Source organism: Oryzias melastigma, linkage group LG8 (genome assembly GCF_002922805.2).
Source record: "Oryzias melastigma strain HK-1 linkage group LG8, ASM292280v2, whole genome shotgun sequence".
NCBI lineage: Eukaryota > Metazoa > Chordata > Actinopteri > Beloniformes > Adrianichthyidae > Oryzias > Oryzias melastigma.
The window spans coordinates 17,932,710-17,949,924 of NC_050519.1; the positions used below are offsets into that span (position 1 = coordinate 17,932,710).

Here is a 17,215-nt window from a genome sequence, read left to right on the forward strand (position 1 = left end):
TTTGTAATTTGATGTGTTTATTCAACTTTGATCCAGTCTTTTCAAGCAGATTCCTATACAGGAAAGATAAAAGCGACCGGACTGACGGCAGAGGGACACGCGCCCCGGCGTGTGACCGTCTGCCCCCCCCACCTGGCAGCTGCTTTTCCATCGGGTGGCACAGTGATGTCCCTGCTACCCCGACTCAGAGGAGGATCTGACGTTTGCATGGTCACATTATGTTGTACAGCCAGAACAAAGCACTTACACTCAACGGTACGGTGAAAATAAATAGCATCTTTTTGGTTACAAATGCATAATAAATAGAAAAATATTTACCTCTCCATCATATTGATGACTAATTGCACAGAAACCATACAGACCACTGAGTTATCTCTGGATGTTTGTTTAGTGAATATTTTCACTAAAACGAAATAAGACAGCTGGACATTCTTGACACAAAAACAACTTTTCGACTCAGTTGAACAGAAAGTTTGGCCTAAGTAGCTGTGATTACATAACTAAGAGGTTAGCACATCTCTGCAGGTCCTGTCTGGATCCATGTTTAGCTGATTCCCGTCTGGCTGCTGCTTATGAGCTGATCCGGGTTTCATGTGGTCCGACAGCGCACCTTACTATTCTGAGAGCAGGCTCCAGCTTAACTTAATGAGACTAGCACACAAACCCTTCACGGATGAGCTCCTCATCACTCAAGCTCCTTCAGATTTCTGAGTCAAAAACATTTAGTGAGAAAGCTCCGCCTACGACGGAGATATTCAGGGCGAAGAGGAAATTAAAGCAGCATGACTCGACATTTCTATGGTCAATTCATGGAGAAATGTCACGAGCACAAAACCGGTTGTGAAAAAAAAGAAGAGCTGCACTGTTTCCCATCATTCCATGGTTAGCTCCTCCCCTCACAGCACTGAGCTGCTCCTCATTTGTGGGCGTGTCCTTTTTCTATACATGTTTCAGTAATGAAGGGAGCAGATAAGAGTTCAGCGGCTGTATTATTGAGAAAGACTTGATAAATCCTTCAGTATGAGGATTTATCTGCCGCTGACGTTTCCTTTCTTTGAGCATTTCTCACTTTTACGTGAACTCTGACCCTGAAATGCTTTAAAACCCACTTTCCCTGCTTGCGCCGTCTTTGGACTTCATAAGACAATGGGTTTAAGGAGGCCCATTCACTAAAGGATGAAAACGTTTGTGTCACAGAGTGAAAACACTGTTACGGTCTGGAACATGTTTCTGCATGGACGTTGAGAGTCAACGGTAAGGAATGGGGGTTTTCCATGCATGGGTTTTCTCACTGTGTGGTTTTCAGCAGCCCCTCAGGTTCTGACAGAGCGCAGTACAGCGTGTACCCCAGCTCGTCTACTTCCTGCTCCGTTAGCTCACAAAATAAGTTCACTTTGGGGCTGAGGGCACAGGGGAGCTTCCCGGCCTCCAGGTGTCCCACTAGAGCCCGGAGGAGCTGAAGGAAACGGTCGGCCAGCGCTTCCTGGGTCCAGTCCCCCTCCTTCTCGCTTAGCAGTAGGATGGCGTTGGTGAGCTGGCTGGAGTTGAGCCGGTGCAGGGCGGGGTGGAGCTTGCACACAGCCTTCGCCACCTTCAGGCAGGTGGAGCGGCAGCCTCCGTCCTCCTGATCCAGAGCCCGGAGGCGCGCTGTCTCGGCCACGCGGAAGCTCTGCCGCCACAGGTTTTCATGGCGCTCTGCGGCGAGCCGGTGTGGTTTGGCAATCAGCGAGATTCCATCCTCCATCACCAGCAAAGGCAGGAAGTCCACGTACAGAGTCCGGTCCATCTCGTACTGGACCTCCAGAGTCAGAGTCTCAGAGGGAACCACGGGACGGATGATGTAGTCCAGGACGCTCCCTATAGCCGGCCAGTTGACGGAGCCCACCAGCTTATCAAAGACTTCAAGGACCGATTTAGGGGAGAGGTAACCGCCGACCATGCAGCGGTCCCAGTAGCTGCTATTCCTGGGAAAATATTCCAAGTTCTCCCTGCGGACGAGCCAAAAACCAGGGACGTTCATGATCGTGTCCTCTCCTGGGATAGACGACCACAGATTCTTCTCCAAGACCAGAGGCACCATCAGCTGGGCGTGGTCCGCCGTCACCACCTGAGAGGACAGGAAAGTTTCAGTCCAACCTTAAGGAGTGAAACGGTGACAGACCTGGAGCGAATGCAGACCTGGAGGTCGTCGTACAGGCTTCCACTCAGGTACATCTCTCTGAGCGGCATGTCGGGCAGCTTGGCGTGAAGGAACACTCTCAGCTCCGCACAGATGTCCAGCGCCGCCCTCCTGGCCACAGTCTGCTCCTCAGTCGGGATGTTGACGTGTTTTTGGTAGAACTCCCACAGACGCTCCTGCAGACACAGACGCATGCGAGCCCGCTGCAGGTCTGACTGGCAGGCGCCACTTCCTCCAGCGGCAGAGCGGCCGACGGCTCTGCGCAGACGGTCTGATGACACAAGCACAGGTTGAGGCCAAATTAACCACAAGTTTGGTGGAAAACGACCAAATTCTGAAGTGACTTTACTAAAGTTTTGGTCTTGAAGCTTCTAAAGCTGTTTTTTTTTTTTTAAAACAATCTCTCCTCTGAGGTCATGTGACATTACAAAAAAAGTGTGCACGTTGCCTTGACGACCTCTGAAATAAACAAAAATGTTTCAAAACCGGTTGACAATTTAACAGGAAATTGAATATAAATTTAAAGTTTAACATTTCATATTTGCACCATTAGATATTTTTACTGATTATATTTTATTTATAAACTAAGGAAAAGTGTTTAAGAGAACATGTTATACCACTGAAACCGACTCCTCATTTCTGTAGCATCTTACAAATTAAGAGACTTTGGCCTCTTAAATTGCTTTAAAACTTTCTTTTTACACATAAATATTTCTGTGACCACATTTTAAACTTTTAAATCTTACTCCTAAAGCTGCCATGACAACCTTTTCTTTACTATCTTAAAGTGGTTTAGAATGTCTCAATCGCTTTATTTTGACAAATAATTTTCCTTTTGACTTGAAGCTATAATTTAGAAGTTTGAAAATGGTCAGTCTTTTATTCACTTTTGTGACAGCCTCCTTTTTTCTACACAATCTAATGATTTGATTGATAATTTAAAAGAAAACATAACCAATGGAGAAAAACAAAATCAGCAGCCGTGATTTTTATAGCAGAAAGTAAGACTGATTTTTATCGGTTTTTATTTTGACCCTAGTTTTTGTTTTATTGTGAAATCTCTAAGCAGGGGTGTCAGACTCCGGGCTTTGAGGTTGGTCTCCTGCTGGTTTCTGAGAAACCATTTGCTGCTGATTGTCAGGATCAGGTGTGTCACCATGAAGCTACGATGGCGGGTCAGTTGGAAAGCATGCAACACCGGTCCTTAAGGTCTGGAGGTCGTCAGAGAGAAATGATCCACGACTCGTTTAATATCCAGAGGAATTTAGGGAAGCAGCTGTGCAGCATTCTGCAGGCAGGACTAGTGACATTTATATTTGATTTGTAAACTATCTAAGAGAAAAAAATTATATTATCAGATAGGACCTTTTTAAAATAAATATTGTACACGTTTCAGTTACAATTGACTAAGTTACAATTTATCATTAATGTAAAATTGCTTTAAAACAGCATTCTGCTCTGCTTCAGCTCCAACTTTACACACAGTCGTCGATGTTGCCATTTTGAGCTCAATGTAAGCCCATGTAAAGGCAGGATCAGCTCTGCAGTGAAAACTCAAAAACTCTGAATTGAAACTAGAGGTGTAACTCACACTTTGGATCGTGTCGAGGTTTTAGTCGGTCTGGATCAGTAAAAAGTGAAAAAAAATAGGCAAGAAAAGAAGATAAAAGCCTAAAGTTATTTTTTTAAGCTTCAAAGCAAATATTTGAGAAAACAAATATAAAGTACTTCAAGGCTTAAATCTACACTCACACATCCTTGAACTTTAAACATAAACAAAAATGTAAAAACATGTAGTTTCTGATTACATTTACATGTTTGGAGACCACATGTACAAAAAATGAGATAAAGAATGTTAGATATGCAATTGTCCCCTTGTCCCCCTGAACTTGGACAACAGCTGATTTGTATATATCTTCACTTAATTACTGATAAACATTTTGTGTTCATGTTCACTTATTTTCTTTTTCAAATATTTTGTGAATATTCTTCATTTTTTAATTTGACCAAAAGCATTTTTATGGTTTTCGGAGGGAACAGCAAAGTAAGAACTTCTTTGTACACTGCAAGAAACCCTTTGAATATTTCATTATTACACTCAGTATTTACCCTCACGAATGGATCAAACTACATTTCCCATCCCTCCTGTTTTTGCTATTTTCTAAATTCCATGACAGAGTTTTTAACACAGAACAATGAACACAGAAAGTGTTTGCATTATATGTCATCAGGAAAAAACCCAGCAGAGCAAATTCAGGATTAATTAGTTAAATAACATTTATGATGACTTAGATCAAAATGCTGCAGGTTGGTAACAAGATCAGAAAAACTACAAAAATTAGTCTTGTATGTTACACAATTGATATCAGTATAAAGCAGCAGCAACTGTTCAAAACCCTAGTCAGCTGCTGATATCAGTCTGGACTATGACATCATCACACAGTGACATCATCACACAGTGACATCATCACGCATTGACATAATCACACAGTGACGTCATTACACAGTGACATCATCACACAGTGACATCATCACACAGTGACATCACAATGTCATGGGTGATGACATCATTTGACATCAGTAGGACGTGTGTGTCGCTGACATTTTAGCCTGAATGATGTCGTCTGACATCATTAAATCGTCTTAATTTTTTCCTATCCAGCATCTTCCAGCAGATCCGAGTTAGTCTTCACAGACACCCAGCAAGACGAGCACAAGAACACAAGCGCCACACATTCCTGGAACAACAAAAAATTTTCCCAGAATGTCACACGTTGAAGAATTTCAAGAGGTGGATGTTTCCACTGAAGAACTGAAACAAATCACAGAGAGGCTTATGGAGCAAAACGACGCTTTGAACAAACATGTTGAGAACATTTGCAAGAAATTGCAAAAAAGGAAAGACTTGGATGCTTCATACAAAGACCTGAAAAAATCACGGAAAGCTGCTATCAAGGAAAACAAAAGACTGGTGAAGCAGGTGGAGAGTCTAAGAGTGGACGTCGAAAAGCAGACCCACGTGGAACAAATGTGTGAAGAGGAGAGGATAAAAACCTCTCAGGTCTCTGAAAGTAACCAGGAGCTGAGGACAGTAAATGAAGCACTTCAGTCCAAACTTCAGCAACTGAAAGAAATGAAAAAAGACATTTCTGGCCTCAAGTCTGAACAAAAGATTCTGGAACAAGAGAAGCGAGCTCTGCAATCTCAACAGAAGAAACTCCAGAAAAAGATTGACCGCAAAGCACACCTGGAACCGGATTTGAAAAAAGAATTTGATGACTTCCAGGCTTTGACACAACAAACTGAGGAACTAAGGCAAAGCCTTCAGGAGTTGAAAAACCAAAATGAGGAACAGAAGAGGATGGAAGAGAACTATCCTTCAATGACACAAGAACGGTTACAACTCACAGATCTGAAGGCTCAACTGGAAATAGAGATTTCTGATCAGAGACAGCAGAAGGAGGAAACACGTCAGCTGATTGTTCGACGTGAGGAGGAAAAAAGACAACTGGAATTGCTTCAAGAACAAACAAACGTTCTCACAGCAGAAAGAAACGCTCTGACAGAAGAACTGAAACACCGAGAAGCTCTGGAGTCTGAATGTAACGAGAAACAAGCAGAAACCAAGAACTTGGTGATACAATTTTCCAACCTTGAACTCAATGTTGCGGAGCTGAAGAGAATTATTTCAGCGTTTGACGAGGTAGAAGAAAAACTCAAGGTTGCAAAAGAGGAAAATTTGAAGAAAAAGAATCAAATAGACCTTTACTGCAAAGAAATCCAAGACCTGAAGGTTCAGATACAAGCTCCACAACATGAAGTCGCTGCTCTAGAGACAGAAATCAAAGATCTCCAGAAGGAAAATAAGGAACTGGAAGAGGTTCAAGCTGAATATCAGAGAATCTCTGAAGAAAAGTCCAAACTGGAAGATAAGAAGAAGCAGCTTCAGGAGGAGGTTTCTCATCTGAAACAGCAGCAAGAGGACGTTTGTAAACTGGCTGGTCAATATAACAAGGTACTAGACAAACTAGGACCCCTTCGAGAGGAAACTAAGGACCTCAAAGACCAAAAAGAAATGCTGACTGATCTTCTGAAACAGCGGCAACTTCTGGAGACTGACTATGAGGAGATAAAAGCAGAAACTGACCACGTGGCAGAAGAAAACTTCAACCTTCATGTTGAAGTTGATGATCTGCAGAAGAAGATTTCAAATTTGAAACGTACGGAGGACAGTGTGGTAAAAGCAAAGGAGACAAATTTGAAAGCAAAGAAAGAACAGGAGGTTCTCCAGAAGCTAATCCAAGACCTGCAGGTTCAGATACAAGCTCCCCAACATGAAGTCGCTGCTCTAGAGACAGAAATCAAAGATCTCCAGAAGGAAAATAAGGAACTGGAAGAGGTTCAAGCTGAATATCAGAGAATCTCTGAAGAAAAGTCCAAACTGGAAGATAAGAAGAAGCAGCTTCAGGAGGAGGTTTCTCATCTGAAACAGCAGCAAGAGGACGTTTGTAAACTGGCTGGTCAATATAACAAGGTACTAGACAAACTAGGACCCCTTCGAGAGGAAACTAAGGACCTCAAAGACCAAAAAGAAATGCTGACTGATCTTCTGAAACAGCGGCAACTTCTGGAGACTGACTATGAGGAGATAAAAGCAGAAACTGACCACGTGGCAGAAGAAAACTTCAACCTTCATGTTGAAGTTGATGATCTGCAGAAGAAGATTTCAAATTTGAAACGTACGGAGGACAGAGTGGTAAAAGCAAAGGAGACACATTTGAAAGCAAAGAAAGAACAGGAGGTTCTCCAGAAGCTAATTCAAGACCTGCAGGTTCAGATACAAGCTCCCCAAAAGGAAGTCGCTGCTCTAGAGACAGAAATCAAAGATCTCCAGAAGGAAAATAAGGAACTAGAAGAGGTTCAAGCTGAATATCAGAGAATCTCTGAAGAAAAGTCCAAACTGGAAGATAAGAAGAAGCAGCTTCAGGAGGAGGTTTCTCATCTGAAACAGCAGCAAGAGGACGTTTGTAAACTGGCTGGTCAATATAACAACGTACTAGACAAACTAGGACCCCTTCGAGAGGAAACTAAGGACCTCAAAGACCAAAAAGAAATGCTGACTGATCTTCTGAAACAGCGGCAACTTCTGGAGACTGACTATGAGGAGATAAAAGCAGAAACTGACCACGTGGCAGAAGAAAACTTCAACCTTCATGTTGAAGTTGATGATCTGCAGAAGAAGATTTCAAATTTGAAACGTACGGAGGACAGAGTGGTAAAAGCAAAGGAGACACATTTGAAAGCAAAGAAAGAACAGGAGGTTCTCCAGAAGCTAATTCAAGACCTGCAGGTTCAGATACAAGCTCCCCAAAAGGAAGTCGCTGCTCTAGAGACAGAAATCAAAGATCTCCAGAAGGAAAATAAGGAACTAGAAGAGGTTCAAGCTGAATATCAGAGAATCTCTGAAGAAAAGTCCAAACTGGAAGATAAGAAGAAGCAGCTTCAGGAGGAGGTTTCTCATCTGAAACAGCAGCAAGAGGACGTTTGTAAACTGGCAGGTCAATATAACAACGTACTAGACAAACTAGGACCCCTTCGAGAGGAAACTAAGGACCTCAAAGACAAAAAAGAAATGCTGACTGATCTTCTAAAACAGCGGCAACTTCTGGAGACTGACTATGAGGAGATAAAAGCAGAAATTGACCACGTGGCAGAAGAAAACTTCAACCTTCATGTTGAAGTTGATGATCTGCAGAAGAAGCTGCATGCCTTGGATGATGTGAACGACAGAGTTTTAAAAGCGAAGGAGGAAAATTTGAATGAAAAACATGAACATGACCTTCTCCAAAAGGAACTCGAAGACCTGCAGGTTGAGCTGACAGGAAGAAGAGACGAATGAAAACGAGAGGGACAGATTTGACCTGGAAGACCTGAAAAGCAAACTGGAAATGAAGGTTTCAGATTTGAACCTGAACCAGAACAAAGATCCAGGGTTTTCCTCCAACGTGCAAACTAATGTTTAGAAAAGGGGCAAATGGGTAATTGGAGGGTGGGGCGGATTTTACAGCATTAGCTTTACTTAAAAATGTTATTGAGTTGTTTTAGTTGTTAGTTGTTGTTTTATGTTTTTATTAGTTTTTATCAAATGTTATCTTTGGTAGTAGTTGTTGCTATCTTGCCTTTAGTTTTAGTCATGTTTATTGTATTAGAACTTGAGTAGGAAGGGAAAAAAAACAGTAAACAGATGGTTGGTGGGATATGGAAATTCTTCTTATTTTTTTAATTTTATTTTAATTAACCTGTTTTGGCTTTGTGATTCCTGTGCTATCCCGGGATATAAGGAACATGTGTGTAAGTGTTAGTGTATGTGGGGGTGTGGAGGGTTATGGCGTAACCCCCATGAAGTCTCCTCTTCCCTAACAAGAAACTTCACTGGTTAGGGAGGAGACCTCAGGGGGGTATGCGACTCTTAAATGCCCCGCCGCCGCCACAGACACACGCAAACCCATCCCATCTCCCAGTGTAGCACAAGAGCAAATTTGTCTAAATCAGATCTGATGTAAAAAAAAAAAAAAAAGGGTTTTCTCTGAGCACTTCAGTTCCCCCCACCGAACCTAAAATTTAGAATTCTTTTTTAGTGATTATTATTATTAGTAGTGTAGGACACAGTAAATGCAGACGCTTTAATACTATGGAGTAGGAATTAAATGGAAAAAGGAGAAAAAGAAATTAGGGTTAAAAATGGGACGTGGAGAAATTATTATTATTAGAATTGTAATTATTGTTTTTATTTTATTGAACTTTTGTAGGCTTCTAAATCCTTGTGCTATCCTGGGATATAGGGAACATGTGTGCGTTTGTGTATATTGGGGGTGGGGGGGTCATAGCGTACCCCATGAAGTCTCCTCACTAACAGGAAACGTCACTTGTTAGGGAGGAGACCTCAGGGGGGTATGCATTTCTTAACCCCCCCCACTACAGGCACACATAAACCCACCCCATCTCCCAGTGTAGCACAACAGCAAATTTGTCTAAATCTAAAAAAAAAATAAAAAAAATAAATAAAAAAAGAGCGCTAACTAATCAGTGTGGGTTTTCTCTGAGCACTTCAGTTCGCCCCACCCAACCAAAATTTAGAATTATTATTAGTTAAATTAGTGAATTCGGAAAAAAAGTGTTGCAATTCTTTACAAGCTGGTATGAAACAAAAAATTCTGATGCTTTAATACTATAGAGTGAGAATAAAAATGAAATTAGGAATCAGTTACCAGCTCTTTAAATTTCGATCACGCAGAAAGAATTGCAACACACCAAATTTTTCCCCTCCGTGAGCCGCCACCTTACCGTGGTGGAGGGGTTTGAGCGCTTGAGTGATCCTAGAAGCTAATCTGTCCAGGGCTAATACCCATGGTATGATGCCCTACCACAGATGGGCTCCAGGTGACGAGCCAGACTAAGAGCGGTTCAGAATCTCCAAATGAGTCTGAGAGATCAACATCGAGTCACAACACACAGACTGCAGTCAGGACAGTCCTGGAGCTGGCAGATGAGAAAGCCACTGCTCTGTTTGTAACCAGGGGCTTTCACTGCAGCAGGGGGCACAGTGAAAGAAGGAAAGTAGTACATTCTGCCCCCCCCCCACCTTTTGTAAGGATGTAATGTCTCAAAGCACTTTGTTCATATGGGCATCCTGATTTGTTTTTAATCATGAGTTCAAATATATTAAAATGTTTTCCTTTTATAAATAGGCCTCAGTAAGCAAATATTTTGAGCATGTTAATGTGTCTTTAGGTTTCGAAATACTTTGTTATCCATCCGTCCATCTTCTTCCGCTCTTCTGGGACCAGACCAGGGGGGCAGCATACCAAGCAAAGATGCCCAGACTTCCATCTCCCCAACAACGTCCTCCAGCTTCTCTGGGGGGACCCCGAGGTGTTCCCAGGCCAGCCGAGAGACATAGTCTCTCCAGTGTTTCCTGGGTCTTCCCTGGGGCCTCCGCCCAGTGGGACATGCCCGGAACACCTCTCCAGGGAGGCATCCAGGAGGCATTCATTCATTCATCTTCCAGACCGCTTCTTCCCTTTCGGGGTCACGGGGGTGCCGGAGCCTGCTGATGGGCGAAGGCGGGGTCCACCCTGGACAGGTCGCCAGTCTGTCGCAGGGCCTCAATCACACACCCATGCACTCTGACATTCACACCTAGGGGCAATTTAGAGTCACCAATTAACCTATGAAGCATGTTTTTGGGCGGTGCGAGGAAGCCGAAGTCCCCGGTGAAAACCCACGCATGCACGGGGAGAACATGCAAACTCCACACAGAAAGGTCCCAGCCGGGAGTCTAACAAGGGCCTTCTTGCTGTAAGGCAAGAGCGCTAACCACTGCGCCACCGTGCAGCCCATCCAGGAGGCATCCGGACCAGATATCTGAGCCACCTCAGCTGGCTCCTCTCAATGTGGAGGAGAAGCGGCTCTACTCCGAGCTCTCTCCGGGTGACTGAGCTCCTCACCCTATCTCTAAGGGAGCGCCCAGACACTAGTGCTGCCACAAACGATTATTTTTAATAGTTGACTAATCACCAATTATTATTTCCGATTAGTCGACTAATAGGGTCATGGGCAAAGTGGATGTAAAGCACACCTCTTAACCCTCATTAGCTTTAAACTAACTAAAAACTAGATATATAGCATTACCTGTGACAATGCTAGTGTAAATGCTGTAAGCTGAATTTGGCCGCTTAAGATGCTAGTGTTGATAGTTGAAGATGCTGAAACTGATAGCTAAAAATGCTGAAGTTCATAGCTAAAATCACTGAGGCTAATAGCTGAAAACGCTGAAGCTAATAGCCAGATAAAATATTATTTAAATGCAAAATTAGCCTAAAAAATGAAAAAAGACGTGTCAGCCAAGACACTCCCACAGCATCAAGAGATTTGAGATCCTTGGGGCAAACCTCATCCACCTCTGGAGCCTCGCCACCGAGGAGCTATTTGGCCACCTCAGTGACCTCAGGTTGGGTGATGGTCAGCTCCACCCCAGAGTCCTCAGCCTCTGCTTCCTCAAGGGAAGAAGTCTCAGCAGGATTGAGAAGATCCTTGAAGTATTCTTTCCATTGCCCGACAATGTCCCCAGTTGGAGTCAGCAGTTCCCCACCTGCACTGAAAACAGTGCCTGCAGAAAACTGCTTTTCCATCCTGAGGCATCGGATGGTTTGCCAGATTCTCCACGGCCTCACCGTACTTCCCAGCACAGAGTTTTTGGCTCCAAAACAGCCTGGGGCACACCTCAGTTTGACTGCTGGTGCTGTCAGCTGCCTCTGGAGTCCCACAAACCAGCCACGACTGATAGCTTGAAGCCATCCCTTACTTCCACTGTCCACCACCGAGTACGGGTGTTGCCACCACGCAGGGACCAAAGACCTTGCGACACAGCTCCACAAAGCAGCAGAGACAACATGATCCACTCGGAGTCAATGTCACCAACCTCCCTCGGAACCTGTTTGAAGTTCTCTCGGATGTGCGAGTTAAAGACCTCACTGATGAAGGGCTCAGGTCCTGGGTGATGAACCAGATACAGTTCAGAACCCATCTATGAGTAGTACTTTATATGTTTTATTAAATAAATGTTTAGAAGCTTTAAAAAAATAACCCGTTTTTTCCTGTTAGTTCAGATTTTCAACCTTATTTGATTTAAGCCTTCAAACCTAACTATAAACCTAAAAAAGCATAGATTTATGTTCAAATGTGAATTAAAATGTCTTCAAATTTGTAAATAATACTTTAGTGCTAAATAGGGATTTTACCAATACACGACTTATATTTGTGTTTCTTTGCCTCAGATTTTAAAACTCTGTTCTCTTTAAAACTTGATTTTTTTTCTTATTTTGAACAAATTGCTGACAGTTTTTTAAATAAAACATCTTTCAATATTGTGTCCTTTTTAATGAGGGGAATTTTTGCTTTGCACACTTCCAGCTTTAGGAAAACAAAGTGGCTAAAAATACAAAATGTCTAAGACTACACTAAACAGTTTCTAAAAATAGAAACTTTAACAGCTAATTTAGCCGACTAGAAAGCAACTGGATGTTCTAACAAAGACCAACACCCACTGTAAAGAAAGAGCAGGATTCCTCCGAGAAGGCCGTCTGTCAGCAGGTTGAACAGAAAACAAAAGAACGCCTGACTGACCTTCTGATGCATGAAAAGTGGAAACTGTAACGGTGACACCATCTTCAGCCTCACCTGGTTCACAGGCGTGTGAGGAAGTGGGCAGAGTCTGGAGAGACCTGCTGACGGTGGACTTCATGTCGTGGTTCAGCACTCGTGGTGATGACCCCATCCACGCAGGCTCCTCCCAGCTCCTCTTCCCGCCCTGCTGCATCTTGGTGGGGCTGGTGGGGGCGCTTATGGCACGGTCGTACATCTGCGGAACAGTTAACCCCATCCCCTTAATCACAGATAGCCATGGAAACAGACAGAAGCAGAGGGGGGATTGTCATGCTTACTCTTTTGACAGCTAGTGTGGCGATGCCGAGCATGGCTGCTCCTCCCACCCCGAGCACCAGCTTGGCGTTGGAGAGCATGAAGTCAATTGCCGTTCCGATTCCATTGTCGTCTTTTTTTCCTTTACGATCCCCGTTCACCCCCGCCATCCTGCAGACGAGAGGAGAGTTAAGGACACAATTTTTTTTTGTTGTTGCAAGAGTCACTACGACCATCATTTACTCTGTTTTCAAAGTGTTCATAGCTGTCTTTTAATTATTCATAAGAGTTCATTAGAAATTGTGGGCAGGACCATAGCACAGGACCATAGCACCCCTTTACCCTCCACGTTCCTTAGCAGCATGTTTTCTAATCACAAATGAGATCTTTTACATACTACATTTATTTCTCTACTCCTGATTCACGATTTGAATAAAGAAATATTCAGAAATGCTATTTATTCAGAAATGCTATTTTATCTAAATATTCATAACCCTCGTGCTATTTTATGGGGTCTAGATGACCCCACCCTGATATTGATGTGTCTAGATGACCCCACTTTTAATGTTAACATGCCAAGGGTAGCACAAGGGTTAATACAGGGGTGTCAAACTCAAGTCCTCGAGGGCCGACGTCCTACTGGTTTTCCAGAAATCCTGCCTCATCTGCTGCTGATTACCTGGATCAGGTGTGTTTGGCCAATAAGGAGCTTCAAAGGCAGGTTGGTTGGAAAACATGTAGGACACCGGCCCTTGAGGCCTGGAGTTCGACACCTGTGGGTTAATATATTTCCTTTATCATAGTAAAAAATGGTACAAAAACATGTTAAAAACACAATTGTCATTAGTAGTTCTTGAAACTGAATTTTTCTGAACTGCACTGGTAGGAAAGGAAAACATGTCGTCTTACCTGAGAGATCTCCTCTCTAGCCCACCTCCTGATGGCCCAGGTGATCCCTCCTTCCTACATAAGCCCACCCAGCCTGCTGTTCAGGAAGAACTGGCCCCTCTTCAGAGCTTCCTCCTTATCTTCAGGGACCGTCAGGGCCTGGCAGCGCCGGAACTCGCGAGCCACCGCCTGCCGATAGTAGTTTCTGTCGGTGTACTGAAGGTGGCGCCCTGCACGCAGCAGCGCGCGGTACAGCTCCAGCACGGCTACGCGGGACCAGCTGCCCATCGGGAATCACGCATGCAGAAGGAAGAGGACGCCAGGAACCTGGAAACAGAAGTGGGTGGCTTTAGCTGAAACGCTACTTCACATTCTGGAGTAAAAAGAATCAAGCTTTCATAAAGGGTGACTAGATAATCATGAACTGTTAAAAAATCATCTGAAGAGGGTTCGTTTCAGCTGCTTGAATCAGTGCGAGTCTGTTTTTCAGCAAACAACGAGGCATGACTGTAACTTTAAGTCTTATCAGTTTGAAAAATGTCTGTGTGTCAAAGGGAAGCACCCCTACCACACACAAACACAAACACAAACGTACACACAGACACAGAAGGTTAACTATGCTTATATTAGTCAGTTTTTACATTTAAAAATTATCTTTTTTTCTGCAGCTGTTCCACCAAATTACAGAAGACTTCAAAGATGAAATGTCATTTGGTTTCAAAAGTCTCTTTTTAACACATTGTGAAAAAACAAGACCATTGTGAGCAATTTCATGACAAAAATTCATTTACTAAACAAAAACAAACAGACATACATAAAGCTTTGGAAGAAAACAAAAACTGAAAGCTAAAAATAGAGGGAAATCGTTTCATTTTAAATTTTACTTTGTTGTATGCCTTTAATCTAATGAAACAAAGCAGTACAGTGTTTTTTATAGGGAGTGTCTGTTAATTTTAACAAATTAATTTCAACTCAGTAAAACATAAAACTCCAATGAAAATTGCATGTTGTAAATAAAGATTATATCCATCTTTTTTCCAGCGGATTTAATTAACTGTAACATCAATAATTCTTTTTTTTTTTTTTTTTTTTTGCTGCTGTTATAAAATTAACATATTTTGGTTCTGAATTTGTCTTTCAAAGGAAGCGCTTTGAGTTAGCAACTCTTATTTTGAACCAAAAAATACAAAACATCCTAACTACAAAAGAATCATTTATTACAGACATGAACTGAAGCTCTGCTGCAGCCTTGCAGGAATTATCTGATTAAATATCAGAAATTACTGAACTTTATGGTAAAGCACTTTAGGACATTGTTTCTGGAAGAAAAACGCTGCAACTGAAAAACTTCTCCAACCAAAAAATGTTTTCATTTGTCTAAAATAAATAATGTTATAAAAATTGTGAACAGCTCACTCCTGTCAGGAATTTTCCCCACCATCACTCAAAGCCGTTAAGCTTCTTCTGAAGAAAATCGCCCTTGATCCTTGCAGGTTTAACCAATTCTTGCAGTGTGTTGCTAATTTGCAACAAAAAAATGAATTTGAATGGAAAACATTGAAAAACAAGGTCAGAAATAAAGGGAGGGGAAAAAAAGTCACGTTTAACAACCCCATGCTGATTATTTTAGTCTTCCTTTTTCTCTAAAGGTCATTGAAAAGCTGTTTTGATCCAGCTGAGCAGCTTTGTGAACACAAAATCTTCGATTTAAGTCAGGCTTTAGATAACACAGAACCTATTTAAGAAGTATGACTTTTATGTAAACGCTGACTCAGGAAAAACATTGGTTTTAGTACTGCTTGACTGTAGAAAAAAACAATTTCCATTGGGGTGGGTCTCTAACAACAACAACAAAACTGAAGTCACTTTTTTTGTATATAAGAAAAGGACGCTAATTGAAGAGTGGATTTTAGAGCCAAAATTCAAAATGAACACATGGTGCCATGATAGACTAACACATGAGACTCAGTGCTCACATTAAGGCCAGAATTATAACTTTTTTCATCGTAATCAAACAGTGAGACTCAGATCTCATGTCCAGACAAGATGATTCAAGCTTTCATCTCCTCCAGGGCTGGATTACTGTAGATACAAATACAAAAAAGACCATTGGAAAACCGCAGAGCTTTCAGAAAGCTGCTCCAACAGAACCAGGAGAACTGACCACATCACTCTTGCTCTATAGTACTTTCCAGTTACATTAAAAGAATATTGAAAGTACTTTCTGTAATGTATAAATCTCTTATCTGTGTGGGACCCAAAAACCTGTCAGGCCCTGATGCGTTTACAAAACCCAACAGAGCTCTGGGGTCTGCAGGAAGTAATCATCTTCCGAGTCAGAAACAAACAGGATTAAGTTGCTTTCAGCTAAAACGCTGCACACAGATGAAACCAACTTCCTCGTAAAACCAAAATGTTCAACAACTCTATCTAAATTTAGGTCCAAACTTAAAATTTCTGTATTTTCTGCTGTTTGTTTTCATATTCAGTTTTCTTAAAGTTTAATGTACTGTACTGTATTTATTTTTATAGTTTTATTAGGATTCTAATATATTTTATTGTTCTCTTTTTTATTATTTTCACCCCATGTAGACAAGTCCTCCCTGTAGCTCCACTTAATATTAGTGATAAATTAAAAAAGGGACAAGAAACATTCTAGAGAAAGTAAATTCTACTTGTGTGTGTTATTTTGACGAAAAAAATATTTATACACATGAAAACACTTTATTAATTGAAATTTCTGTTACATATTTTTTGATAGAGACGAATTCCAAGTTTAAAACGTACGAGACAGACTAGGTTAAAAATAAATCGTCAATTCCATGACTAAAATGGGAGAAACTGCGTGTTTGTTCTCCAGCTATTTGTGTTCTTTAGGGCAATTTGGGGGTAAATTGTTGATCAGGAAGACGCCTCGCTGCTCATCCGAGTAGCTATTATTCGGTTCTTCAGCTTTGAGTTTATGCTAACAATTCGAATGAGCAGCGATAGTATTCCCGAAAAGTAAACCTCATGACAGCGTCACCTGGATAATAGATATGTCCTCCAGCTAAAGCAGATGTTAAACTTTAAGTGTCGGGTTGTGCGCATGCTCGAAAAGGGCAAACGTATCGACCGCTAACAAGCATGACGAGTTAAAATGTTTCTTATTTGTCATTGACTGTATTTAAGAGTATTATGTGGTATAAAAATATAATGCCCATTGTTTAATGTAACGTGCAGGAAAGGCCTATCAACGTGAGGTTCCAACTAGTTGGTTGGATAGTTAGCTCACAGCGGTGTAGTAGCCGACAGTGACGCTAACGCTGACCTTACATTTAGAAAGCTTTTAAGACACGCGGCGTTTCGTTAAACGCGACCTAAAAGTTAAAACATAAAAACAATGATAAGAGAACACAAAACAACCTACTTTTCAGAGATGAAACCTCTGAATTATGAGCTGGAATAGGAAACAAGTCCCTGTTCAAACCGGGAGGAGGGTCACGAGCGACGCTGACACCCGGAAGCAAAACCTTACTACATCCGAGTCACTTCCTAACAAATTAAAGTTCAAGTGTTACTTTTCCTTTGTTGTTGTTGTTTTTTTTTAATGCGTTTAAACCCAGTTTTAAAGCATTTTATATTTTGCAAAATTCCTTTTTCAATTCACTCATAAAAAAGTGAAATGAA

General features: G+C 41.9%; 2 protein-coding genes across 2 annotated transcripts; one reads left to right on the forward strand and one right to left on the reverse strand.

Moving 5' to 3' along the window:
- Positions 1 to 17,097, reverse strand: mief1 (mitochondrial elongation factor 1). Its single transcript, XM_024271973.2, has 6 exons — positions 16,956 to 17,097; positions 13,568 to 13,873; positions 12,682 to 12,829; positions 12,419 to 12,599; positions 2,179 to 2,450; positions 1 to 2,107 (listed from the first exon to the last, which is right to left on the reverse strand). Exons 3-6 carry the CDS (start codon positions 12,826 to 12,828, stop codon positions 1,289 to 1,291), a joined length of 1,419 nt encoding a protein of 472 aa, XP_024127741.1. The 5' UTR covers position 12,829; positions 13,568 to 13,873; positions 16,956 to 17,097; the 3' UTR covers positions 1 to 1,288.
- On the forward strand, positions 4,660 to 8,756 carry LOC112146260 (myosin-2 heavy chain-like). The gene has a single exon (XM_024271972.2). It carries the CDS (start codon positions 4,944 to 4,946, stop codon positions 8,076 to 8,078), a length of 3,135 nt encoding a protein of 1,044 aa, XP_024127740.1. The 5' UTR covers positions 4,660 to 4,943; the 3' UTR covers positions 8,079 to 8,756.
- Positions 17,098 to 17,215: the final 118 nt, after the last annotated feature.

What these genes read in the sequence shown, in the direction of transcription:
- LOC112146260 (XM_024271972.2), top strand. Translation starts at nt 4,944, where the DNA reads ATGTCACACGTTGAAGAATTTCAAGAGGTGGATGTTTCCACTGAAGAA.
- mief1 (XM_024271973.2), bottom strand. Translation starts at nt 12,828, where the DNA reads ATGGCGGGGGTGAACGGGGATCGTAAAGGAAAAAAAGACGACAATGGA. An exon ending in CCACACTAGCTGTCAAAAGA is followed by an intron (nt 12,600 to 12,681) that starts GTAAGCATGACA and finishes ACTGTTCCGCAG; the next exon opens with ATGTACGACCGTGCCATAAG. An exon ending in GCCTGTACGACGACCTCCAG is followed by an intron (nt 2,108 to 2,178) that starts GTCTGCATTCGC and finishes CTGTCCTCTCAG; the next exon opens with GTGGTGACGGCGGACCACGC.